The following is a 27899-nucleotide window of genomic DNA, read 5'->3' on the forward strand; positions in this document are numbered from 1 at the left end:
GTTATCAGATTGTCTCTCCTGAAAAGAGCAAGCTGTTATGAAAATTAGAAGACTTTAAAAACCTGCCCACTCATTTTATGAGGTTAGTATAATATTGATTCCAAAACCAAATAAGGGCAATATGAGAAAATAATAACAGCTTATTGAATCTAACAGTGTTTGTAGAAAGTTTTACTTTTTTCAAAGAACGGGATGTACTACTATTTGCAGCTGCAGGACTAAACATTTATGTTTCCCCACAATCCATGCCCACACAACAGAACTTTCTTCCACTTTCTTTCCCAAGGCTGTATTAGAGGAAGCATGGAATCCTATCATTCATTACTCTATTTTATACTAGAACCCAGGCAAGGAGTGGGGATGAGGGCTATTATTACCTGGGGCTCAACTGCTTAGGTAAAAACATGTTCAATAAATTAGAACAATTTTCTGGGTGGGTTGCATTAACCAGTGTAAATGAATTATTTAAGTATAGTAACATCTTAAGCCAAAACATTCTTATTACCTAAACTCTGGACTCTACCTCTATTTCCTTTAGTCCAAATTTCAAAATTAGATGAACACAGATGGAACTTTGACATGTAGTCTCTATGTTCCATTCTTTAATTATCTACTTATACTTTGAATTTTTTAATAAGGTATAGAAAAGAATAAGCATAGTAAACAGTAATTTCTTCACAGATAACCTTTACCCAAATGACTTCAGTGAGTTGGTAGACTTATAGGCTAATAGTATTTAGTGATTAGCAACTTGATCACAACTGTATTAGGATTCCAGTAATTAGGACTGATCTCTACAGCATTTCTAAGTTTTGATAAAACAGTATTGGAAAGTCATATGGAATACAATTAATTTTCTAGTATCAGCATGGACTTGTAACTTTCATAAACTTAACTTTATTTCATTTGATGTTCACTTGTCACAGACCAAGCACACATTCTCATTCAATAATAGAAGTCTCTCTTAATTGTAACATTTGCAAGTTTGCAAGTACACTCACAATTAACTTATACACATTGCGAGAGGTCTCAAAATTAAAATCTTTCCCTTCAAAGTGGAGAAAAAAAAATGCTTTCATGCACACATATTTAAAAAATAAAATTACAGTTTATTTTTATTTATTTATTTTTTCACAGCAGAAAAGAAAAGCTTTATTAGAAGGGAAAGTACATGGAAGCAGGCCTGAGTAAGAGAAGCGTGGCTCAAAAGCAAAATATAAAATTACAGTTTAAAAAGCTAACTCAACTTGAGTATGACAGTGACTTTAAAGATACAACACCAAAGCCTTGATCCATGAAAGAAATAACTGATAAGCTATACTTCACTAAAATTAAAAGACTTGTGCTCTGCAAAAAGACAATGTCAAGAGAATGAAAAGACAAGCCAAAAGCTGGAAGAAAATATATGCAAAAGATACATCCGATAAAGGACTATTATCAAAATATACAAAGAACACTTAAAACTCAGCAAGAGGAATCCATCTCACCTGTATTGGAAGGTAAAATGGAACACTGAAAAGTATAGGGCTATGGAGCATGTTAACTTGGATTCAAATCTCAACCCTGCTACTGACTGACTAGATATATCATCTTGTCAAAGTTTTATTTTTTACCTCTTAGAACTTCAGTTTCCTGAGGTTCTGAGGAAGATAACAATAATATGTGCTTCTCTGGATTGTTGTAATTAATTGTAGATGTTTCCCTAAAATCCAGTCCACATGTGCCAGGTGAGCTTTGGAAATTCTCACCCCACAGGCTGGGGACTGGGGGTGTGGCACCTTGACCAATTGCCATGATAGTCCTCCCTACAACTAAAAGAATTTATCAACTGGACTTGATAAATTCTCACCAGAACACATTTGCACAGGTTTAATCTATTCCATTCCTAGGCGGTCAGAGCTGTTTTCAGTGATTTCAGAAATGAAAACCACAATGGCTTAAAAAACACTTTTTTCCTCTCATGTAAAAAATACTCCAAAGTAGAAAGTCTTGGGCACAGGCAACTACTCAAGAAACCAGATTTCTTTTATCTTCGTCTACTGCCATCTGTAGAGAGTGGCTTTCTTCTCCACTCTCTACAGATGGCAGTAGTCACAAAATGTTGCACCACCAGGCAGTGCCTCCAACTTGCAGGCATGAAGAAGGACAAAGAACAAGAGATGCATGTCTGTTGAGTTTGTTACTTTTCATTTTAATCAGGAGAACAATAACTTCCATAAAAGCTCTACTCAACAGATTTCTGGTTATGTCTTTTTGACTATAACTAGGTCAATGCCCCAGCTACAAAGAAGCCTGGAAAGCAGAGTTCTTTAACTGAGCATGCTGCTACCCTGAACAAAATTGGGGTGTGTACATAGGAAAAATGAAGGAGAGATTGCATATTGGATAGGCAACTAGAGATATTGAGCATGAAATGTTTTTCAAAATCTCTATATCTTGTTCTCTGGCATTAATTGTATATGCTTGTTACTTTGGTTACTTTGCAATATTTCCACTAGAGAATAGAGGAAATCATAAACTCTGTGACCCCAAATGACAAAGGACATGTTACAGTTGGATGTAATCGCTTGGGCCAAATATCTCAGATAAAAAAGAGGAAAGTCTAATGTCTCGTATCCATCCATACAGCTAGACTTTGGCAAAATGTTTAACCTGCTTAAGAAAATGGGGAGAGGTCATGGTTTCTTCACTGTTAATATCTGATTTTGGACCTCAGGGCCAAAGGATGGAGTTCTTCATATTCATCAGTTTATGGTATATTATCACCACTGGTCTATCAAATTCTCTCTCTCTTTCTCTCTTTCCCTCTCTCATTAATTTATGTGCAATTAAAAAAAAAAAAACCTAGTCATATGAGCCAATAAATCTATCTTATTATCTAACCTACTTTGAGTGTTATATAACTTGCAAGAAAAAAAATATCCTAAATGATACAGGTAGGTACAGGGTACAAGTGTGCAAAAGTCAGATCTCAGCTCTTAGACAGGGATGGAGGGTGTAAGTTCATTTGCACTCAACAGATTGGCAAAAAGTGAATTCAACAATAACATCAGACCCGATATTGGCTTTAGGTAACAGAAACTCTCATTGATGGTAGGAATATCATTGCTATAGTTTTTTTGGAAAGCAACCTGGCAATGTATTAGGTTCAACCTTATGAAATTGCTATTTCTTTAGGTCAAAGTGGTTGAATAGCAACAATTTCATATGATTCAACCTCATAGATTAAAAATACATGTTCTTTGACCTAACAATCTTACTCCAGTTTTTAGGAATAAAAGCATTAGAATGTAAAGCTCTTCATACAGGGATAATTATCACAGTCTCATTGATAATGACAGGGCAAAACAAGACTAGAAACAACTTCAACATTAGGAGAATAAATTGTCATACACCAAATTATGGAATATTACCCATGAACTACATAAGTAACAAGCTATATCTCTATCTGTTTACTTAGAGAGATGTCATGATGTTAAATCAGAAAAATGGTTCAGAGTACCATCTTTAGAATGATCCAATTTATTTAAAAACAGAAGGAAACAACCTTCTGTATGTTAACTTCAGTTATCTTGTGGCACGAATGCTTCTGAGACCCACGGAGCCAACTGAGATTAATTACGAGCCTTTATTAGCCGGCGTGGGACTGACTCTCTACCACGCAGGGTTAGAGGAGATCAGCCCCCAGCTTCCCCAGCAGGCTGCTTATAAGGTTTTTTTACTACATCTTTGAATGAACAGATTACAAGAAGCAGAAGTTAGTCGTTAACTCTTTGTACACAGATAAATGTATTCAGGGTTGTTCTGGCGCGAACAATTCTGAGACCCACGGAGCCAATCGAGATTAATTATGAGCCTTTATTAGCCAGCCAGCGACTGACTCTCTACCACGCAGGGCTAGAGGAGATCAGCCCCGAGCTTTCAGAGCAGGCAGCTGATAAAGCTCAAGACCATATCCTGGTGGTCTCCTGAACAAGCCAGCAGATTACAGAAGTGGAAGTTGGCTTTTAGCATATCTTTGCCCGGAACAACACCCTTAATTAACAAGTAAATGGATTACAGAAGCAGACATTGGCCATCTACATATTTTATACAATACACTTCCTAAACCACACACAAGCAAGTAGGACAACTTCTGATATCTAAAGATATTTCTTCCCTGTAGCTGACTTAGCTAGTTTGCTCACTTGAAAATTTTCCACCCTTAACAGGGGAACTCCCAGCAAACAGGGCCTAATAGACAGTTTTATCATCTTTTCCTTGGAATGTTGCGCTTCTCCCTGGGGCTGGCTCCGGGGTATATCACCTCCCTGTAACTGAGTTACTGCTCTCCCTAGGGGATGGCGCCTGGAGATACCTCTTCCCTGAAACTGGAGAATTTCCACTTTTACAATCTCAAATGGAGGAAATCAAGGGGACGTTTTTAAGTTCTTTAAACATCTTTGCGTTGTTTCACTATTTACATGACATGATTGACAAAGATTGGGTTGTTTGTACTTGAACAAGACACTGTGGTGTGTCCGAGACTGATTTAAGGCCAGTGGGGAGGTCAAAAGAGTGTTAAGAGTGTTACTGGAAGCTGGCGTTAATTGAGCTTACCACCCGCGTGTACTAGTCTTAGCACTTCATTTTATCCATTAAAAAGACATTTAATTCTCACAAAGCGCTTTTCTTATTAGCCAGGGCACCAGAGCCGGCTCTCTCTCTGGCGCTCTCTCTCTCTCTCTCTCTCTCTCTCTCTCCCCCCCCCCCCCCCCCCCCCCCCCCCCCCCCGCCCCGCACCCGCCCTGCATTACCCTTCTGGGTTCGCTGGCAGGCGGCAGCGGCTTCGCCCTGGAGGAAGCCCCGCCCCCTCTGGGACCATACATAAATCCGCCGCCTCCGGGACCATACATAAATTCAGGCTTCGCGGCGTAGTTCCCAGCAGCATCCTCTCGTTAGTTGGACCCTCCGAACTGTCGTAAGTAAACATCGCCACTCCGACTCCATTTTTCTTCCCCTGCTGAGTTTCTGGACACCCCTTTGCCAAGGTTTGCGCGTTGCTCTCCCTCTCCTTAGGCTGAATAACTTCTGGGTCTTGCGCTCCAAGGAAACTGGAAGTAGATATCCCGAGGCCTCCGGTCCCTGCAGATTTTTGGAGGGATCCGAGACGGGTGCTGGAGGGAAGGGCGTGGCCTGCGTGCATTTCGACAGCCCCCCCAGAGCTGCCTTCTCCGGGGAAGTGGTTGACCAAGGAACTTGGGGGACTGCAAAACTGGGACAAGTGTGGAAGGAAAAAAAGGGATCGGAATTTCGTTAATGGGCCCGGGGAGCGTGGGTGCGGGGCGAGGAGGTGGGAGCTTGGGCACTGCACCTGGTCCCTTCCTCCGGTTGGTGGGACTGGGCACTGCACCTGGTCCCTTCCTCCGGTTGGTGGGAGTCTCCCTGAACCGTGCCCGCCTCTGCGGCCAGGCCCTTTCCAGGGGCTTCTGGGCTTACAGAGAGTTCAGAATGCGCGGCGGCTACCTTTTGGGGGAAAGAAGGACCATCAGTGCTGCGTATCGGACTGCCCGGACCTCTGGGCCACAAGTGTCCTCTCTCCCGAGCACTGGACGGGAACAGAGCGAAATCGCCAGCGGCTGGAGGAGGTACAGATCTCACGTGATGCAAGGCAATTCAAAGCAGTGGGAAGCACTTCTCGGTTTTGTGTGGAAGCAAGTTTTCAGCTATACAAATCCTTGATTTTTCCTCTGGTGCCAAAGAAAACTGCCTGAAATTTGGGCAGATCAGCAGCGCCACCCGGTGGTGTTCAGGTGTTCCTGAGACTTTGTCTTGAGAACGGGTTGCTCTATCCATCTGAAAGATGGGTGTGGACTTCTGACCAGTTCTTTGTATTTGACCCTATTTACTAGGATGCGCTTCATGTGCGGTGAGAAACGGAATATTTGCACGTCGAGCTCTTCAGTGCCCTAGAGAAATCCTTACAGTGGCTGGGAAGAATTTCTGTGTTGGTTTACATTTTTCCTGGCCTTGAAGATTTCTTGACTAAGCCTCAGTTTTCCCTTCTGTCCACTGGCAATAATAATAATGCCGATCTTATAGGGAAGTTATGAGGATAAAATTAGATGATGCATATGAAGTGCTTAGCATAGCAACAAAAACATAACGAATATTAAATGTGATTGATGTTGAATGATAATGATGAGAAGTAGATGATGGCTAATCCTTCTGTCTGGCCTCAGTGCAATGGCTAGAAAGCTGGTCACTTCACCGCGGTTGACTACATATTTACCATGTTCTAGGAGCTTCAGGATGGTTCAGGCTAAGAGATGGACCCTGAAGAAGCAATTCGAAGGCAACCCTAAAGATAGTAACTTTGAGCTGAAGACAGCTGAACTCCCACCCTTAAAAACTGGAGGTAAGTCATACTCATGAGATTTGAGTTGGAAGAGACTATATCAGTTAGCCTTTGCTGCATAAAAAACTACCCCCAAATTTAATGACTTCAAACGACAGTCATTTATTAGAACACAATTCTGTGGGTTGGCAGTTGGGCTGGGTTAAATTGGTGGTTCTTCTGTAGATTTCATCTGGGCCTCACGGCCATGTCTGGTGCACTTTCTGCCGAGGTGCACTTTTCAAACCTCTACTTGTATCATGTTTGCTAATTCACTTGTCAAAGCAAGTCACAGAGCCAAGCCCAGATTAAGGAGAGGGAAATACACTTCTTGATGGGAAGAGTGACAAAGAGACCCATAGGCAGAGATAGGAGGTATTTGTGGCCATTGTGTAATCTGCCACAGAGACTTTTTCAAGGTTCTCTGCGTGAAGCCTTGATGTCACATTGGAGGATCCCTCTTCTTTCCTGGTAATGGAAACTCATGCTTGAGTGCATTATTCTTCATGACTTTGACCAGACTATGGGCAGGATTTCCTCTTTGTCCTGGTGATCTCAGTGATGACAGTGGGCTGGCACTGCCTTTGCAGAGCTCAAACTGTCCCTGTGCACAGACAAGATGGGGAAAACCATCCTTCACTGAGGAGCCTCCCATCCACTTGGAGAAACTGGAGGGATAAGGCAAACCTAAAGAAATCTAAGGGAGAGAAATGGCAACACACTTCTTACCATGTTTGGAAATTAGCTTTGTAGAGCAGGCTACAAGGAATGTTACAGGTAGGTAAGCTTTGTGAAAAGGGTGTGCAGTCAAGTAGCATGGCCAGGTTATCAGTCCCATCTAAATTGCGATAGCCAGGGCTCAGCTTCAAAATTCTAGAGAATATGTGCATACGGGTCACTCTAGCAGCATGCATATTCTTTAATACTAACTGGGGCTGGTAATGAAACCCTATGTGGGCACTGTAATGTAGTGGTTACAGATGTAGCCCTAGGCCAGCTACTTAACCTAAGCTAAATAAAATGGAAACAATAATTGTTGAGAATATCATGTGAAATATTCCATGAAAAGCATGGAGTGCTGAGTAAATAACATGATGATGGTGGTGGTGGTGGTGGTGATGGTGATGGTGATGGTGATGATGGTGATGGTAAAAAGACAAGGACAACAACTGTGCTGGACCAAATGTGAGAGCCCTTCTAGTCTCTAATTACCTATGTAATGTTTTCTTCTGTAGAGGTTCTGCTGGAAGCTTTGTTCCTCACTGTGGATCCTTACATGAGGTATTATTTTCTTATATTGTGTGTTAGACTATATTGTGAAGTTAGTTCGTCTTTTAAAATACCCAACTGATTCAAAACAGTCATTTCCCCCTAATTCACCCAGTACAAGTATCGGTGAAGGGATTTGCGGGTGCTCATTTTTTTCAGGCAAAGGCCTGAGAAGCTTGGTTTGGGATTACCCTGGCCCTTTTATTTCACAGTCATCTATCTTAATGTCCACAATTTGCCTCTCGTCTCTCAACAGAATTGCTTCCAGAAAAATTAAAAGGAAAAAGAAACCAAATTCCAATTTGTCCATTTCACTACTGGCAAAGAATTTAAGTAGAGGAAGATGCTAAGACTAAAATTAGATTTTCTTGCCTTCCATTTACCTGTACACTCTTAATTTAGGTAATCTGCAGCTGACTCAAACATGTGTACTCAATAAACAACTCTGGGAGGGGACAGAATAAAAACTTTCATGGGCCCCTAACTCCTCAGTAATTTTTTGCCTAGGTAAATAATATCATCATCATTCCTTTAAATAATTTTCTTCATAGCTGATTAATAGAGATTCAAAGCTAAGACATCAGCTGAGTGTCCTACAATTCAACTCAGTTCTGACACTATCTACATAGAGGTTACACAGATTAAAGTTAAAACTGCCCACCCCGCTTCAGATGCCAGTTTGCAAGACTAGGTTGTTACCTGTGTTCCTAACCAACTGGCTATAGAGTAGACGTTCTAAACCCTCCACCCCTTTGGGATTGATTAATTGGTTAGAGCTGCTCAGGAACTCGGTAAACCAGTTTACTCGCTAAGTTACTGGTTTGTTATAAAAGGACATAACTCAGGGACAGACAGAAGAGATGCGTAAGGCAAGATATAGGGAAAGGGCTCAGAGCTTCTACGCCCTCTCCAAGGGTGCCATTCTCCCAAAATCTCCATGTGTTCACTAACGCAGAACCTCTCTGAACACTGTCCTTTTGGATTTTTATGAAGGCATAATTAAAACACTGGCCATTGGTTATTGATTTAACCTCCAGCTCCCCTCCCTTTCCAGGAGGCCAAGGGTATGGATAGGACTGAAAGTTCCAACCCTCTAGTCATGTGGCTGTTTCTCCTGGCAACCACCCCTGATCCTTAGGTGGACATTCTTCCCTAAAGTCTTCTCATTAATGTAACAAAAGACTCATTTAATGTTCCCACCACCTAGGAATTTCCAAAAGTTTTAGGAGCTCTGTGCCAGAAATGAGGACAAGGATATAGACCAAATATACATTTCTTCTTATAAATCACAGTATCACAGCTAGTGTTGTGGGTAACAAGTACCCAGTGGTACCTGGTTATGATTTGAACATCATTGGTAGAAAATCATCCACAGCTGAGCACTGTAGTAAGTTCCTTATGTTCATTTCATTAAAAAATATTATCAGAATTTTTCTTTGGGGTCACAGAGCAGAACTACGTCTAACAGTGTTCCTCCTGCATTCATTACACCCGGTTGATTGTACTGCTCTCACGTATCCAAGTTTCATTTCTTCACACACTTCTCTAGTGGTTTTCCATTTGGCTTGAAACTCAAGAGTTTTTCCCAGATGCTCTAATGTATTAAGCATGGAATTTTTTCTTTTTTTCAGAATAAGCCAAACGATGAAGGAGGGTGATACACTTTTGGGGCAGCAAGTGGCCAGGTAGTTACTTCCTTTTGTCCCAGAGTTTGGAAAATATGTCTCCCCTTTACCTTTTGTTGGGCCCTCTCTCTCCGTTGCACCTACAATTTCTTCAGCCTGTGTTCACTCACTGACCTTGGAAGCAACTTGGAAAATCTGCCCTTTTCTCATCTAGTTGAGAGAAAGGGAAGGCTGTGAAATTGAAATCATTTCAACTTCACTTTACTATCCTTCCATTTAATTACTAAAAAAATTGTATTCATCCAGTTTGTGATTATCATAAAAATTCAAATAAAACAAAAATTTGACAAAAATTTGTATCTATCTTGGAACGGAAAGTTCCTTCATCATCTGAACCTTAGAGATAAATGTTTTTAATGTATTATTGTTTCAAAAATTGTTCAGTACACATACTAATATTTATACTTTAAAAAAATGGGATTAAATGCCTGTCAAAAATTGCTTTTTCTCACTTGATATGTTATGGATATCTTTGCTGATAGTATTTCAGTATACTACCTATCGTTTAATGACTGCACATTATTCCATTGTTATCTGCCATTTAACTAATCTACTGATAACTGTTTCCAATTCTTTTACAAATTGTTCTGCAAAGAACATGTATGCATTTATATGTGTCTGTGTGTCCTTGGCCCACTTGGACGAATATTGCTGAACATTAAATTTCCAAAAGTATAAATTCTAGGTCAAAGGAGGTGTACATCTTTAATTTGAAAGGATGATGGTAAATTCCTCTTCAAAATGATTGATGAGTATCCATGCCCACCACTAGCATATTAAAGAAACTGTCCCACATACCTGTATGCCCATTGCTTACCATCAGTCTTGGCAATCTGAGATGACTATGTTGATACTTCATGCTTAGTTTAATTTGCATTTCTTTCATTATTAGTGATGTTGACATTCTTTTTTTAAAAGAATGATCAATTTCTTCTATGAATTATCGGTTTATATCCTTTGCCCTTTTCCTTTAGGTCTTTTTGTCTTTCATATTGATTTGTAAAAGCTTCTCATATGTTAGGAATCTTACTTTTGCAGATATTTGGGTCTTCATTTATCTTTCTCCTATGTCCAATCGTAGTTTAAAAATTTTATGTGATAATATTATTGATATTTGTAATGATGGCTTCTTGGTTTTGTTGAATGATGAGAAAGACATTCTCCTCTCCAAAATGGCTAAAATATTTATTCATGTTTTCTTCTAGTACTGTATACTCTAATTTTTCACATTTAAAACTTTGAGTCATTTCATTTCTGTTTTGGAATAAAGAGTGAAGTGTTAACTTTATGTCCAAATGACTAGCAAGTTATACTGTTTATTTAAATCTTATTTTGATTTTTACTGGGATTTCAACGATTTTATAGATTCATTTAGAGAAAACCAATGTCATCACAATATTTCTCTTCAAGCACAAGGTATATTCCTTTAGATTTATCTATTTTTGTCTTATGGCCTGTTAACAGTTTTCTTCACATAGGTCTTACACATTTCTCGCTAATAATCAAAGAAGCGAACATGTATTTGTTATTACTTAATCGGTAATTTTTTTCTTTTTTTTAGATAATACCCAGTGATGAAAATGTTGTTATGATATTCTCATACATTGAGGGTGGAAGCAAAGTTGACATAACCTTCCAGAAAGGAATTTGGCAGTATACAGCAACAGTTACAAATGTTTTAATACTCTTTGACCTAGTTATTCCATTTATAGAAATATTGCCACAGGAAATGATAAATTTTTGTAAATATTAATTGAAGTATAATTAACATTAGGAAAAATACTGGAGATAGTCTAAATGTTTAATAATGGGGAAATAATTAAATTAATTACAGTTTTGAAGGATTCTTACTAATGTGAGAAAAATTATATAGACTGATAATGTTGAGAGAAAAAATTACGTTATAAAACAATTATGTAACTATATACAATATATATATATATTTAAAAATTGTCATTAAGACTGCCATAAAATGCATCAAAATATTATCAGTTATCTTTATATTATGGGATTGGAACTGATATATGTTTCAAGTTTTCTAAAATAAATGTATGTTATACAACTATATGATCTGGGAGGAAGACAGTAAAGAATGGTAAGAATGAGAAAAGATGGGAGAAAGAGAATCAGCAAATAAGACAGAAAAGAAGCAGCTTCGAGGGAGAGGTAAAAAGCATGGAGAAATTAGTATCCTGGACACCAGTAAGGAAGAGTTTTGGATGACCCCAGGTGTTGAAATCATTAGAAAGGTAAAATCAGGTAACGAATGAAGAGTGTCCACTGGATTTTGCAATCAAGGGTATTGCGACCTTAGTGGAGGAGTAGGGGTGGAAGGCAGGTTTCATTGGCTTATCAAGTGAGTGTAAAAGGAAAGAGAGGATGGAGGACATAGAGAGAAGATGGAATTATAAAATGGCTGAGTTAAGCACACTTATTGGTTGAGAGGAAGGGACAGTAGAGAGGAAGATGTTAAAGATTCAGGAGAGAGGAAGGGCTAAGGGATGGAGGATGACTCTTGAAGAACAGAAGAGGCTGGTGTTCAGGGCACCTTGAGACAGAAGATGGACAACTCTTGCTTAGAAAAGTGGGTTAGGACAGGGACAGATGCTGGACTAGTTGAGTTTCCTCTTTGATGGCTCATTTTTTTCTAAAGAAGAAGGAGAAACCAGTGGCTAAGAATTACAATAGAGTTATATGGGCAGGGTATTCAATCATAGAATATCAACCTCAGTGCTCTTTTGTGTACACTAACCACAGAGCATCCCCACTCCCTTGAAGGGGAAAAGGTTTCACACGTCTTCATGTCTTATCTTTCAGAGTGGTGGAAAGTAAAAACTCGGCTTTCCCAACAGGAACTATTGTACTGGCCTTTTCAGGCTGGACAACACACTCTATTTCTGATGGAAAAAAACTGGAAAGGCTGCCTGAAGAGTGGCCAGACACATTACCACTCTCTCTGGCACTGGGAACCATTGGCATGCCAGGGTGAGTTCTGTGGATATATTTCATTTGTTTGAATGCCTGACACACTGGATTTCCAAAATTTGTTCAGAACTTGGTCAGTATGAAGAGACAAAATATTATAGGCTCAGGGCTGATTAGAGAAGATGAGGAGACTAAAGGGAAGAAAAATGAGCTAGAGTTAACCTTGGGACTGAAAGAAAGAGTGGGAAAATCAGGTCAGAGACCCTCAGGTACAAAGAGGAAGGGGCAGTGAGAAGCACCTTGGGGCATGATCCCTCTCCAGTAGCTGGCAAATGTTAGCACAAAGACACCACTTCCTTCTGTCCCTGGGAGGGTCTTAGCTTCACTCATCACTCATCTCTGCCTCCATTTCAGAATTTAAAAAGGGAAAGAGATTTTTAACCTACCTTGGCTTTTCTGTATCTGTATCGTTCCTCACTTTTCCTTATACACGTCTGAGTTTCCTGAGGAGTAGGGGGACCTAAATTTTAAATAACTAAGATGAATCACAAGTATGGTTGTACAGTCACTCAGCTTGGCACAGATTTAAAATATTCAAGTGTCCCTCGGTTCAGGAAGTTCTTCATATCCTTCAGGAAGACTCCTGGTCACTTCATCCTGTGTCTACTCTCCAGGTCCCAGCTGCACTTTGGACCTCGAGTTTTCTTCTGTGCCTTAGAGAAGCAAGGTCGATTGAATTCCTTTTGGAGTCTCCAGAACTTTCCGAGCCTGGAATTCATTTATTTCTGTTCTTTCATTAAGTCGTGTAATCTTTTTCTTTCTTCCTTCTTCTCTTCCTTCCTTTTTCTTCCTTCCTTTCATTCTCCCTCTTTCTTTTTCACACTTTGAAGGATTTCTAAAGAATGAAATAGAAATATATACCTCAAACAATCAGCCTCTAACCAGTCCCATACACACCAAGTTCATATTCCATTCAGAATTTGAACTCCTTGGAATTGCCACAGCCAAGAGACATCATTGTGAAATTAAAGGATGCTTAATACCTTGTTACATTAAATTTTTTATTTTTTTTATTTTTTTAGGGGAGGCAACTCTTGATTGACCTCACAGATTGCAAGGTTGCAAGGAACTTGTCAGTTTACAATCCCTTTTTTTTTTTTAACACCTACGGCACCTGGTCTTCCTAGGTGGTCTCCCATCCAAGTACTAACCAGGCCTGACCCTGCTTAGCTTCCGAGATCAGACAGGATCGGGCTTATTCACGGTGGCATGGCTGTAGACAATTAAATTAGTGGGCACTGAACAGAATTTCAGCACCCGTCTTTCCTGCCTGCCCTGCACCCTCTACCAGTGGGAGCTCTTCCTCTCACCTTGTTATGCCGCACACCTTGTTATGCTATCCTTCTTTCTAAATTGAGCCAGGTGTCCGGAGGGGAGGGATGAAGGTGGATGTGAGGAAACCTCAGAGCAAGTCTCCCATGACTTAGTTGGAGAGAAAGTAATTGCAAAATATTAGGAGATCCTGACTTCTAAGACAGGATAATTTATTCCTTGTACATATTTTTTATTCATCTGTTCTGAATCTGTAAGAAGTGCACTTTTACTTAAGACGATCAGCTTTATACCAGTTGTTCTCAATGATTGAGGAGTTATGATATACTGGTTTCGAGCTTCCTCTAGTGACACAACCACCCATCCTTTGATAATTCTTGCCATTATGAGCCGCTTATCAGTGGGATAGATTGATCCTTCAAGAATGCTGGGACTCTGATATGGACTATACCAGAAGTTAAACTTTGAAACCTAGGGGTGTTTTTCACTTATCCAAGCTTCACAGATTTAACATTCCCCTGAAGTATTATTTCCTTCAGTAGGACCTCTCTTTTCTCAGCTGAGTTAGAAGAATTCAAGTGTTTTGCTCTCCAGCCTGTTCATTCTATTAAGTCTTGCTTAGTCCAAAGTATATCTTTAATTTCCCTCTAAAATTTCTTTACTGTTGGCTTCCATCTTCATCTTATTTTTAAAAAGAAGAGATGTGTAGGAAAGGCCTTATGTATCTTAGGTCGATATGTCTAATTGAAAGTACGTTGGGAGAAGGAGAATTTTGGTTGTCATGAGTGGCATGACACAATTAGAAAATGTACCCTCTGCTTCTCTTTTGGGCTTAGGCTAACTTGCCCAGCACACTCTGGTATCAGCATTCATTAAGGCAGTAGCTCTCAGTTGCTAATATTCATAAGAATCACCTGGAGTCTTTTTAAAATTTGGATTCCTCATCCTAGCATTCCTTAACCAGTGACTCTGGGGTAGCACCTGGGAACCTAAATTTTTTATAAACTTTCCAGGTGATTCCGAGGCAGGGGATGCTCCATCCATCTTTTGAAAAACACTGGGTAAAGGGAGTATTAGATATTTGGGCCCTTAGAAAAGGTGCTGGCTGTGCCTTTCACTGCCTTCCTTTAGATGCTTAACTCTCATGGACTCCCAAATATAGTCAGAGGCTGAGTAAGTTTAAGTTATGCCAACACATAGATTCTGTTTTATTTAGAAATAACTTTACATGAATTTGCCTGAAATTTTACAAGTGTCTTAATAATCACCATAATGGGTATAGATTTCTTTGGCTCAGACATAGGGGCACAAAAATATAACTTAAAAAATTTCTACTACTGCACTTTAAGTGCTCATTTTGGCTGGTGTAGTAAAATAAAACCTCAGTTAAACTCAGTGGTTTCTCACATCACTTGAGGTTTCAAACTCAGATTTTCCTTTATCTTCTCCTTCCGGGTGATGCAAAGCTCTAAAGGCTAATATAAGTTCAGTGTCAGTAGAGTGGGAGAACAACTTCTTGATCTTGATCTTTCTTAGTCTTCGGCTTGTCTCCTGCTCAAAGTGTAACTTTTCCCATTGTGTCCTCAGCCACATCCCTTCCCACGCTGTCCACTGAGGTGTGATGGTTTCTTCATCCAATCCCCATCAACACTGTCTGAGCTGCCTCCTTGCAGGCCTAGTAGTTCTTTCCCTACAAGCTAACTTCAACATCCCACTTGGGGTGAGATGGGGAAATTTCCGAAGTTCTTCCTTACCTCTTTGGTGTCATGCAAAACTCAAGGTGGTTCTCTCTGACCCTCTCATGCCTAGACATCTCATACCATTAGTATCTGTACCATGATGACACGTAGGCTTTTTCCATGATGCTTGCCATCTCCCTAGGACTTACATGGAAATGAGGTATAAGCTCTCTATTCTAGGATACCCATAGTTTAAGGGGGACCCGTCTTCTTTCACTCCTGAGATTTGACCTGGTGATGGACAGGATGCAGACCCTTTCCAGCCAATTCTCCATTCCCTCCCTAGTTCCCATCATCTTTATTCCTAGGGCAAGTAAGGAGGTGGACCATTAGTGGCTGGTAATATTCATTTCCTATTGTCTTCTTTTACCTAGACTTATGGCAGTGGGCTGCTAAGAATGTCTTTGAGGTATATCTGAATGAATTATAGGGGAAAGCAATGAATCTATCCACATAGCCTTAACTTCCTTTCTTCAGCCTAACAGCCTACTTTGGCCTATTCGACATCTGTGGTGTAAAGGGTGGCGAAACAGTGATGGTTAATGCAGCAGCAGGAGCAGTGGGCTCTACTGTGGGGCAGCTAGCTAAGCTCAAGGTAAGTGTCTTCTTCCAGTAGCAAACATTTACTCAAAACCCATAGTGTACACTAAGAATGCAACACTGAACACAGGAGATCTTCCCTAGTCTCAGGGTGTTTAGTCTTGTTTAGAAGTTGGAGATTGAGAATGATTGAGAAATGGGGGGAATGAGGAGAATCCTGTAGCAAAGATGACCTGAATATCACTTGACAGCATTTCACATATCAAGTCAGGAATGGCCTCTGGCTAAAGTAGTGAGCTTGTAAGCAGTAACTACTATTGTAGTTTTTACTGAACATTTCTTGTTACAACTTAATCTCCTCTCTTTGTGATTGCCCTTAACAATAAGAGGAGGGACTTGACGTCAGCCAACCAAAAGTCACTGCCCACATGATCCCACTGCAAAGGCGATGGCAAGTCAGCCCAGAGTGGCGGGGTCATGGCTTGGTAACTAACTCCTGGGAGGTACCCAGGTCATGGAAACATTGGCTCTGATTTGGGCAGGTATCTGTGCTCAAGAGCTCTGATCTGATGGTGGGAATACAAGGCAGCAGACACCTCAGACAAGGTCTGGATATGTCACATAGTGGGAATGTTTGAAGGTGATCTGGCTTGGCTGGTCCTTTGCCAGAAGCTGGGATACAGGATTCAGGGGAAGAGTTAGGTAGAATACAGATGAGTACAGGGCTACAAGCAATAGCCAAGGATTTGGACTGGTCTCCAGTGCTAATGGGAGCTTGGAATACCAATAAGAGATGAGGCTACCATAGAGGTTGCAGGAAGAATTTATTTATATTAATAAATAAATGGGAATAGATGTTGAATTTTATTAAATGACATTTCAGCATTTATTAGGTTAACTTAGCAGTTAATGAATAACATCGGTTTTCCAGCGTTGAACCATTCCAGCATTTCTAGAGTAAGCTTTATTTATCTATGGTATATTATGAATTGATACCTTAAGATTTGATTTGATAACATTATAAATAGAATTTTTGCATCTATATTCATTGATGAATTTGGTTTAAAGTTTTTTCGTTTGGAACTTATCAGTGTTTAGTTTGGGGTTAGACTAGACTTACAAAATGAATTAGTAATATTTCCAATATTCAAAATGTAAATGTTTTATTAAAACTCTAAGGGATTTTTATTTCAAAAGTTTGATAGGACTTACCCTTCAACCTATGCTTTCAGAAACTCCACTGGAGACTGTCATGCTAAGAAATTTGTGCTTAATCCTTAAAGGAAGAGATAAGTAGTTCTGAATTTCAGAGAAATCACTTTGGCCTTAGTAGGAGAATAGTTCATAGGGACAGAGTACTAGAGACAAGAAGTCCAGTTAGGGGCTATTACAATATATTATTCAGATGAAAATTGTGACGTGCCGACAGTGGAGATTGGAAGTCAGAGCCAGCTTTTAAGAATATTTAGTAAAAAATATTTGGTGATTGGATGTGGATGTTAAGAGAAAGAAAAGCTTATCCTATGACCCATATAACTCAGGTTTGGGTAACTGAGTGGTATAATTCACTGCAATAGAGCATAGAAGAGGAACAAGTAAAAGCAAGAAAAAAATACATTCCATTTTAGACACACTGATTATGAGGTGCTACAGGCTATCCAAGTGAAGACTCATAGGTTATTGGAAATACTGACTTGGAAATCACTCAGGAGAGAGGCGCGGGCTGGAGTTTATAGATGAGGGAACCATCTGCATGAAGGAGGCAGTGAGGTCGTAAGAGTAAATGAGATTATCCTTTGAGAAATCATAAGGTTAGAAGGCAAAAGGACATAGGACGGAACTTTTGCAAAATAGTCTTTTCTTGAATCATGAGGAATGGAGGAAAGTATATGGCAGTCATAGTTTGTACAGATATATACGTGAACACAAAGCTCTTTCCTCAATTGAAAGTGCACAGTAGCTCACATTCTGGTCTTCACAGTACATTCAGAATACAAGAGAGCTTTCTGAAGAGCTACTTTGTATGTACCAATATAATCTCTTGTCTCATCCTGAAAGTGCTTTTCAGAATGCTCTCCAGTTTCTCTCTGATTAAACAGCGTCTAATCCAGTGCTTTGGGCCAAATCAAAAAATAAGGGGGCAGTCACAGGAGGGCTGTCTATAATGTGAGTCCCAGAGCTGAGGCAAAAAAATAGTCTAAAGAACCATCTCACCAGAGATAGCATGCCAGTCAATGCAAGGGAAGAGAAGCCCGAAAATAGGGAAACAAGAGTCAAATGAATGTTGTCAAGCCAGCGGGTCGAGATAAACTGCAAACCAAATCAACATAGAAAGGAACTGTGGGACCGTCAGAAGCAAGCTGAAGTTATGGTTGGGTTGTAGAATGGTTCAGGGACTAATTTCACTTATGGGACATTTTGGTCCATTGTGGTATCCTCATATATGTGGCTCAGCACCTAGGAGGGTGTTCTTGGGGAACTTGGCCATACCAGAGTAGGAGGGTAGATTTTGTCCATGCTTGTGGCTTATAAATCGTTTCCACTTTTCTCCCCATTTAGGGCTGCAAAGTGGTCGGAGCAGCAGGGTCTGACGAAAAGGTTGCTTACATGAAAAAGCTTGGATATGATGTTGCCTTTAACTACAAGACAGTAGAGTCTCTGGAAGAAACTTTGAAAAAAGCTTCTCCTGATGGTTATGATTGTTATTTCGATAATGTAAGTACACATTAGACTTAATATCTGATGTACTAACAAAGCACTATACAAGGGAACACACTTCTGGAGTTTCCATCTAAAATATTGGGAATGTACATATGCCTGTTAAAAAAAAGAGCTTTATTGAGATATAATTCACCAATTTAAAGTGTAATAATTCAATAGTTTTTAGTATATTCATTGAATTATACAACCAACGCCATACTCATTAACAGTCACTACCAACCTCCCCCAAAAAGTGGTCTTTTATGACTGGCTTCTTACATTTAGCAGGTTTTCAAGGTTCGCCCATGTCGAAGCATGCATAAGTACTTCATTTCTTCTTGTGGCCGAATAATATTTCATTGTATTGCTATATCACATTTTATTTATGCATTCATCAGTTGATGTGCATTTGAGTTATTTATACTTTTTGGATATTCTGTGTAATGCTGCTATGAACATTCATGTACGAGTTTTTGTGTGGATATGTGTTTTATTTCTCTTGGGTATATTACCTACAAATGGAATTGCTGGGTCATATGGTAACTCCATGTTTAACATTTTGAGGAACTGCCAAACTATTCTGCAAAATGGCTGCACTATTTTATATTCTTACCAGCAGCATATGAAAGTTCCAATATCCACACATCCTCACCAACACTTATGATCTGTCATTTGATTATGGCTATCCTAGTGGGTTTAAAGTGATAATTTCATTGTAGTTTTGATTTGCATTTCCTTAATGACTAGTGATACTGAGCATCTTTTCATGTGCCTTTTGGCCATTTGTGTATCTTCTTTGGACAAATGTATGTTTGAATCCTTTGCCCATTTTTCAGTTGGGTTATTTCTTGAGTTGTAAGACTTTTATACATTCTGGAGTTCCTTATCAGATACAGTTCTTAGTATATTCCTGGTAGTTATGTTCTTAGTATATTCCTGGTAGTTATGTTCTATAAAGTCACCACAGACACTAAACCATTATTGCTCCTAGGAAAAGCATGTACATATATGCACATATCTCCACATATCTCACTTAGATTACAATCTTAAATCCTAAAAATAACTCTTCCTATCGCTTCCATTTTCTTTATTTTACAAAAGAGAATAGGAGGTTCAGAGAAGTATCATGTAACTTGCCTGAGGCTGCCCCACTAACTAATCCTCCCAGAGTTGGGAGTCATGCCCCATCCAACTGGCCCCAGAGCCAGAGCTTCTTGAACTTCACTGCCCTGCCCCCTACCATCTTCACCCCCTGGTAATATCCTATGAGAGCTGAAAAGAAGGCAGAGCCGTGGTCCTGTTTGACTTTAGCTAGGAACCTTGCATCTCTTTCGTTGCTGTGCACATGTCTGCAAATGACCAGGGAAAACTCTGAGTGTTGATTTGGGGGTTATAAATAAATTTTAACAAGTAGTCCACTTCGCAAATACAAAATCCACTAATAATGAGGATTGACTCTGTATGGTTTGCAAATATTTTCTCCTATTCTGTTGTTGTCTTTCCCTTTTTTGATGGTGTCTTTTAAAGCACAAAATTTTCAATTTTGACGAAGTCCAGTTTATTTTTTCTTTTGTCACTTGGGCTTTTGGTGTCATGTCTAAGACTACCCAAAGTCATAAAGATTTACTCCTTTGTTTTCTTCTGAGAGCTAAAGCTCTTACATTTAGGTCCTCGTTGCATTTTAAGTTAATTTTTATGTATAGTGCAAAGGAGTCCAGTTTCATTCTCTTTCATGTAGGTATTCAGTTATTTTACACCATTTATTGAAAAGACTCTTTTATTCCCCTATTGAATTGTTTTGGCACTCTTGTCAAAATCAATTGACTATAAATGTAAGGGTTTATTTTTGGACTCTCAAATTAGTTCTATCAATCTATATTTTCACATTGTCTTGATTAATATATCTTTGAAGTAAGTTTCAAAATTGGAAAATGTGAGTCCTCCAACTTTGTTCTTTATATACCATTTGAGTACTTTTCCTTACTTTTAGGGCAACGAGATTATTGAACTGATGAGAGAACCTCACAAAATAAGGAAGTAAAATTTGTAAATTATATAAAGTATGTTCCTACAGTAAAATGGTAATGCCCACTTTCTAATGTCTATTTCATATTGCAATTTTCTGCACTATTGTGCTAATTCAGTCAGTTTTGTTGCTGCTAAAACAAGTAATATGAAACGAAGATTGTGACATAATGATTCCCCGGAATCTTCTAGTGTTTAGATTATTTAAAGGCTTTTTTTTGGGTTTTTTTTTTTGTCCTGATTAGGTAGGTGGAGAATTTTCAAACGTTGTCATCTCCCAGATGAAGAAATTCGGAAGAGTTGCTATATGTGGGGCCATCTCTACATATAACAGTACTTGCCCACTTCCTCCAGGTAATTCACTCATGCACATGGTTACAGATACAGGAAGAGACTAGACAGGGAGAAGATTCACAGATATGGCATGAAAATATTATAAATATTTTAATGACTATCAAAATATTTAAAAGGTTTCCTGATATTCTTGATGGAAGAGTATTTATTAAAATAAAAATATATACTTTTATATATTGGTGCTAAATCGGCTTATATTAGATTGTGTTACAGAGAAATAACAAGATCTAAAAATGTGGAAGAAACACTTACAGTTATTAAAAGTTTTAGTTTTTTGCCTTTTGGTTCCTGCAAAGTTGTAAAAAGGCAGCCATGATTTGATTTAGAAACAGAACACCTTGGTCTAATTGGTAAAATATTAGGGTTCTTCAGGATATTCGGGATATTGCTGGAGGTGCGGGGATGGGTAGAGGGTGACTTCAGGTGGGTGAAGGGAAAAACAGGCTGCCATTTCCTTCAGTAAGTTGTGGACAGTGCTTCCTAGTACGGTGGGACACCCTGGCCTCACCGAACTGACAAATCCACTAAAAGAGAAAGAGCATACATTTTCGCTCTGTTCCTTGATTGTCCTTGTTTTGTTTTCTCTGTGCCTTGCCATGCCCTCTGTCCCCCACGTCTCTACTCTTTTATGCTCAGACCACCCCCTCTCACGTCCATACTCATAGTGGTCTAAAAGCATTATCAACTGGAGAACTGTATTCATTGGTTCCCCATCTCTGACAGATGTGGTACAGGCCTCCTGCTTTACAGATGTGGAGATAGGTGGTGGAGAGGACCAGCGACTCTTTAAATGCTATTAGTGACAGACTCAAAACAAAGACAGGTCTTCTGAACAACTCATACAGAGTTCTTTTCTGCTATAACAATCCTACGCTTTGGGTGAGATTCCAAATATAACTAGTCCAAAAAAAAAAAGAGACAGAACAAACAGGAAGTTTCCAGATTATCATCAGGATGGGGCAACCATAAATAAATTGATTTTTCATTCTATGATGGTCTGGACTCATGAGAATGAAACCTCACAGCCCTGCTAGTCAGCAACACACAGCTGCACTGAGACAGGTGGGTGAGAGTAGAAGGCACTGAGGAAGGACAACCTGTATGTTCCCTCTCGGCCTGTGAAAAATCAAAGACATCACCTTCTCCAAGAGGGAAACCCCAGGTTCACTCAGCAATCTTATTTTTAGGGACCTTTTTCTCCCTGTATTTTCGTAGTTGATACTAAGCTAGACTCATGGGAAATCTTCTGCCTGCCAGTTGAGCAAAGCTCCAAGATGCATTTTCCTGACCACAGTCCAATTAGGTATAGCCAAATGTTTTGAATCCAGCACCTTGATCTAGTCTTTTTAGCAGTTAATCTTTGAAAGTTCAGCTGCTCAGATAGGTCTTTAAGACGTCAGCTGGCCTTGCCCATTCCATTTTAATCAGATAGGATTCTGCCCTACCTCTGATCTCCAGAAATTCTAACATATTTCACTATTAGAATAGCTCAGAGGCAAGTAATGATTTCACCCAACTTTTATGCCACATTAGTTTTTTGTTCCCAAAAAGAAACCCACATTCCCATCAGGGTGGACAAGCCCAGAAACAGTATTTCGTCCTCTTCCAAGATGAGTAAATGAAGATTCCAGTCTTTAACCCAACAAGAAGTATGGTTCGTGTGGGTCTTCTGAAGAAGCACTCTTTCTGCAAGATCAGTCTATCATTTGGATGTATCACTCTTTTATGTCACCCTCATGTCTCATTTATTTTGCATCACTTTCTCCTAATTCAGGACAAAGCCCAATTTTTCTGACTGCTGATGTAACTTTCTTCAAAGTAGCGAGTGAGAACTTGCAGCTTGAGTGATGCCAGTTATCAAAAATGTTGAAAATAGATTCTGCCACTCACCTTGGCTCTTCCAGCCCTGACTGGACCTGACTTCCTTGAACTTCAGGTGTTATTCCCTCAGTTTTTGGTCACTAAAGATCCTTGGGAAAATAAACGAGGCAATGAATACAGCCTTTTCTCTCTCACACAGAAGAGTACTGTCTTACAGGCTGCAGGGTAGCCTTGTGCTTTTTCTAGGCCAGTGGTTCTCAAAATGTGAGCCCAGGACCAGCAGCATCTCCATCTCCTGGGGACTTGTTAGAAATTCAAATTCTTGGGACCTACTCCAAAGCCACCATCAAGTTGGGGGAGGGGCCCAGCAATGTCCTTTTACAAGCCCTCCATGTGATGCTGATACCCACGACAGTACGAGACCCACTGTTCAGGCTAACTCTTGGTACCCTGAAATGGCAAGGACAGGGGCAGGTGTGTCATTCTTGAGCAGTGCAGAAATGATTCCATATGTTACCTTCAGGACCTCTTTCTGTTCCCTAGAACTGTTGAGAAGCTTTTGGTGGACCTTGTTTCTGGCATATGAGCGGTGAATATTGCCTAGCTGCCTGGCCTGTGCAAGGATTCCTCATGTATTTCCTACTGCTGCTGTAACAAATCAACATGAACTTTGTGGCTTAAACCAACACGAATTTATTATCTTATAGTTCTGGAGGTCAGAAGTCTAAAATGAGTCTGCAGGGCTACACTCCCTCTGAACACTCAAGAAGAAAGTCCGTTTCCTTCCCTTTTCCAGCTTCTAGAGGCTGTCTGCATTTCTTGGTTCATGGTCCCATCTTTCATCTTCAAAGCCAGCACAGAAAGATTTCTCTCTCTGAACTCTGCTTCCTTCATCACATATTTTTTTCCTGACATTGATTTTTCTGCATCCCTTTTTCTCTTGCAAGACCATTGTAATTATATTGGGCCCACCTATATAATACAATAATCGGACCATCTTAAGGTTCTTAACTTAATTATCGGCAAAGTCCCTTTTGCCATGTAAAACAACATATTCACAGGTTCTGGGAATTAGGATATGGACATCTTTGGAGGCCATTATTCTGCTGACCACAAAGTGCATGTTGATTTGTGAGCAGCCCCTTAGATCAGAAGGAGTAGAGGAGACGGAAGGAAAAGCTTTAGAACAGTCACGTGACTTGCACGGCTTATTTGCACCATGGCTACCTCCCTGTACCCTGTTGCCCAAATGTGCCCTCTTCTTCACAGGCCCATCTCCTAGGGTTATTATCTATCAGGAAATCCGCATGGAAGGGTTCATCGTCTACCGCTGGCAAGGAGATGTCCGCCAGAAGGCTCTGAACGACTTGCTGAAATGGGTCTCAGAGGTAAGGGGCCCTAGAGCCACTCCCTCCAAGTGTGCACTAGATCTCGTTTCCTTGAGCCACTTCCTCCAAGTGTGCACTAGATCTTGTTTCCTTGAGCCACTTCCTCCAAGTGTGCACTAGATCTCGTTTCCTTTTGACACTGCAGACTTCACTTCCACTGCCAATACAGGGGTATCTCGCTACTCCCCGTTTTACAACAATACCTGGAAGTGTTGTCCATAGTCACTGTCTGCAGTTCCTCTCATTCCATTCTTTCTTAAATCCACATATCGGGCTTTTGCACTGGTCATGGGCTTCTTTTCTTCTCTATCTACACTCTGTCTAGCCCTTAGCTCATCCAGGCTCGTGGCTTGGATGAGACATCTTGACAGCTCCTAATGTCTGTCTCCCACCTGGACCTCTCCCCTGAGCTCCAGGCTTCTTGACAGCTGCACTTTGATGTGTGATACACATCTTCGACTGAACATGTAGAAAGTTAAATGTTTTGATCTTTCCTGCCAAACCTGCTCCGTATACAGATCTCACCAACTCAGTTATGGCACTCCTACCCTTTTAGTTGCTCAATCCAAAAACCTTAAATTCGTCTTTGATTCCTTTCTCTTTTTTTTTTCATGCACATATCTAAACTTTCAAGAAATTCTAGGGGCTCAACTTTCAAAATACATAGAGAATCTGACCCCTCCTCCCACTTCCATGGCCATCGCCCTGGTCTAGCCACCGTCTTGTCTGGCCTGGATGTGGCAGTAGCCTCTAACTGGTCTTCCACCTTTGTGCCCTTACAGACAATTCTCAACACAGCAGCCAGAATGATCTTTTAAAGCATAAATCAAACCATGTTATTCTTATGCTCAAAACCCTACGAAACCCCCCATTTCACTTAGAATAAAACCTATAAGGCTATATACAATCTGGCCCCCATGACCCCTATAATTTCATTTCTTAGTGTTTTGCTCACTCTTCTCAATCCTTCCCCTCACCTCACCACCCCTCTGTAACTGCTTTTCTCACCAACTTCACATCTTTGCAAAAAAAAAAAAAAAAAAAGCTATCTTAATGAGGCAGCTTTTAAAATGACCCTATTGCAATCCCCTTTCATTCTCAATCCTCCTTATCTTTAATCCATAGTAATTATCATCTTTTAACATATACTATAATTCACTTCTTTATTACTTCTTTATTATATTTATTGCCCGTCTCCCTTCCATGAGAATGTAACCTCCATGAGGGCAGCAAGGTTCATGCATTTTTTTTTTTCAGGCAAGGCAACCCTTGGTTAACCTCACAGATTACGAGGACCTTGTCAGTTTACAATCCCTAATTTTTTGTTTTTTATACCTACAGCACCTGGTCTTCCTAGGTAGTCTCCCATCCAAGTACTAACCAGGCCCAACCCTGCTTAGCTTCCGAGATCAGACGGGATTGGGCTTGTTCAAGGTGGCATGGCCGTAGACACATGCATTTTGTTTTTTGATGTATCCTCAGCACCTAGACGAGTGCCTGAACCAGTGTAGGTATTACATGAATATTGTCGAATGAATGAATGTTAGAGGAGTATATATTTGTGCCATGGCTCTTCCAGGTCCTACATTAGAGGCTCCTTACAGCTGTGCCTTTAGATCCAGAGGAAGAAGCCAATCCCTTTGTCCTGTGCTGTGATCATTTCTCCCACCAAAACCACAGTTTTAGTCAACAGAAATCTGAAGAGCCACGGTACATTATTTTAGTTTCAGAGGGGAAAAGTGGTATCATACTTCCTAATTCCTGGCTTTATGATCATTTCCCCAATTCAAAGAAATAGGTTGCTCCTCTGGCCACCACTGGAGGTTGGCGTTTTTCCCAGTCTAACAGTTGGAGTGCTGGGCTGGGCTCTTTCCAGGGAGATGGGAAGAGCTGAATTATTTTTAAGTTCCCGATGTGTAGCCTCTTTGTCCCTATTGGTGAAATTGAAGCTAGCACTTCCACGATCATAGCTGACAAAAGGAAACCACTGTACTGGTGTCTCCAACGCCTCCAAGAAAGGGAACCTAATTATAATTTTGTTTTGAGTAGCTAGTGAGTTGGCCTAATTTCTCTCTCATCTACTTTTTTTTCTCATCTCTCTTTTTAAATACACTTTAAAAATTTGAATTTAGATTTACAGAAAAATCACAGATAGTACAGTTCCATATCCTAGACCCTAATCTCCCTATTATTAACATTTAATATTAATATTCATCCTATACTTTAACATTTAAACTGAATTGTAGCTTTCAACCCCTCCCAGGTGCTTTGCCTCTTCAAGAGCAGGAATGAGCTTGGGCTTTCTAGTCAAGGGTTCAAATCCCAGCTTCCTTACTAACTAGTTGAGTGACCTCAAGCAAACGGTCCCTCCATAAATCCATAAAGGGTGTTAAACCATCACTGGAATATATTAGGGGGAAAAAATGGTATCAAGTAACTCAGGTCTCAACATAAGACCCCTTAAAAAAAAACTTGAAAATGTGAATTAGTTCCACTTGGTAGATTGTGCCTTGTAGCAAAAGAGAATGAAAAACCTTCCCCACTAAATGAACCATTCCCTCCCAACACTCCTAAATGAATATTAAACACATATTGCAAGAATCTTGGCCTGAAGGGAAGATGAATTATTAGAGTGCCATGGTATTTACATTTCCTGAACAGGCTCTGCCTCTCAGGGGTCAAAGGGAAGCAATGAAGCTATGTCATTGGAAGGATGAAAGCAAATAATACCCTGAAGGGTGCGCCTTTCTCCATCTCCTTCCACCTCTCCTGAGATTACATCATTAAACTTTTTTTGTATAATTTACTTAGAAATTGCTTACTCACTTCCTTATGACATTTCCCCTATTGTTGTACTGTGATCTGACACCTATTCTTTTGTGTACTTTGTAATATTTTACGTACGCTGTATGTGGATCATGCCCCCCAAATGACTTAGTTCACAGAGCACAAGGCCACGATTATAGTTCCGAGTGTCCTATGATGTACCTGATAAATTTAGAATAGGATATTAATCTATTATATTTGTTTTGATACAGGGCAAAATCCAGTACCATGAATATGTCATTGAAGGATTTGAGAACATGCCAGCTGCATTTATGGGAATGCTGAAAGGAGATAATGTGGGGAAAACAATCGTGAAAGTGTGAAAAAAGTGACATGGAATCTAGAAATCATTTTAATAATTACTTAATTTCTTTTTAATCATTTAGTAAAGGTGCATACTGCCTTCATTATCTAAAAAATCAGTGATTGTAATGAGTCTGATCTACCTAATAAAGTTCATTTAAATTGTATGTAATTGGCAACAGAGAATGAAAATTTCATAGTGAACAATAGCCAGTCACCTTACTACAGTTCCTTCTGAGTTATGATAAAAAAATAAATAAATAAAAATGACCTTGGAGTGCAAAAGTTAACTGCTCCTGGGACCTTGAACTTCTGATTTTTCATCTGTAAAATAAGGACAGTAACACGTGCTTCATATACACATTATTTATTTATTTAAAACACCAGCATGATGCCTGGCATATATTAGCTACCTCCCTGCAGAAATTGGTGAATTTAAGGTCAAGATTGCCACCCCTGTTACTTATGATTACAAGAGAAATAATCACTGTTAACATACAGAGGTCTCGGGGCAGTCCACCCTATTCCTCCTCTGCAGCTGAGTCTAATAACACGACAGATCAAGGAAGCAATCTACCAATCACAACAGTTAGAAAAAAGCACACGAGACTATATA

At 39.8% G+C, this 27899-nt stretch overlaps 1 protein-coding gene and 2 pseudogenes across 4 annotated transcripts; 1 reads left to right on the top strand and 2 right to left on the bottom strand.

Annotated features, from left to right (window-relative positions):
• Window positions 1–1140: 1140 nt before the first annotated feature.
• PTGR1 (prostaglandin reductase 1) lies at window positions 1141–27573 on the top strand. 4 transcript variants are annotated; one of them, XM_011383668.2, is made up of 10 exons: window positions 1141–1499; window positions 6282–6397; window positions 7612–7657; window positions 9277–9330; window positions 12148–12315; window positions 15804–15921; window positions 18426–18581; window positions 20837–20945; window positions 24036–24154; window positions 27193–27573. In XM_011383668.2, the coding sequence occupies exons 2-10, from the start codon at window positions 6292–6294 to the stop codon at window positions 27301–27303; spliced, it is 987 nt and encodes a 328-aa protein (XP_011381970.1). In that variant the 5' UTR covers window positions 1141–1499; window positions 6282–6291; the 3' UTR covers window positions 27304–27573. The 4 variants fall into 4 exon arrangements, with proteins under 4 accessions (XP_011381970.1, XP_011381971.1, XP_023380941.1 ...); XM_011383669.2 differs by lacking the exon at window positions 1141–1499 and adding an exon at window positions 4894–4960; XM_023525173.1 differs by lacking the exon at window positions 1141–1499 and adding an exon at window positions 4894–4960 and having other exon boundaries at window positions 24065–24154.
• LOC111733171 lies at window positions 13418–13536 on the bottom strand (annotated as a pseudogene).
• Window positions 25487–25605, bottom strand: LOC111733182 (annotated as a pseudogene).
• Window positions 27574–27899: the final 326 nt, after the last annotated feature.

The sequence above is a fragment of the Pteropus vampyrus genome, unplaced genomic scaffold (assembly GCF_000151845.1).
Source record: "Pteropus vampyrus isolate Shadow unplaced genomic scaffold, Pvam_2.0 Scaffold535, whole genome shotgun sequence".
Taxonomy (NCBI): Eukaryota; Metazoa; Chordata; class Mammalia; order Chiroptera; family Pteropodidae; genus Pteropus; species Pteropus vampyrus.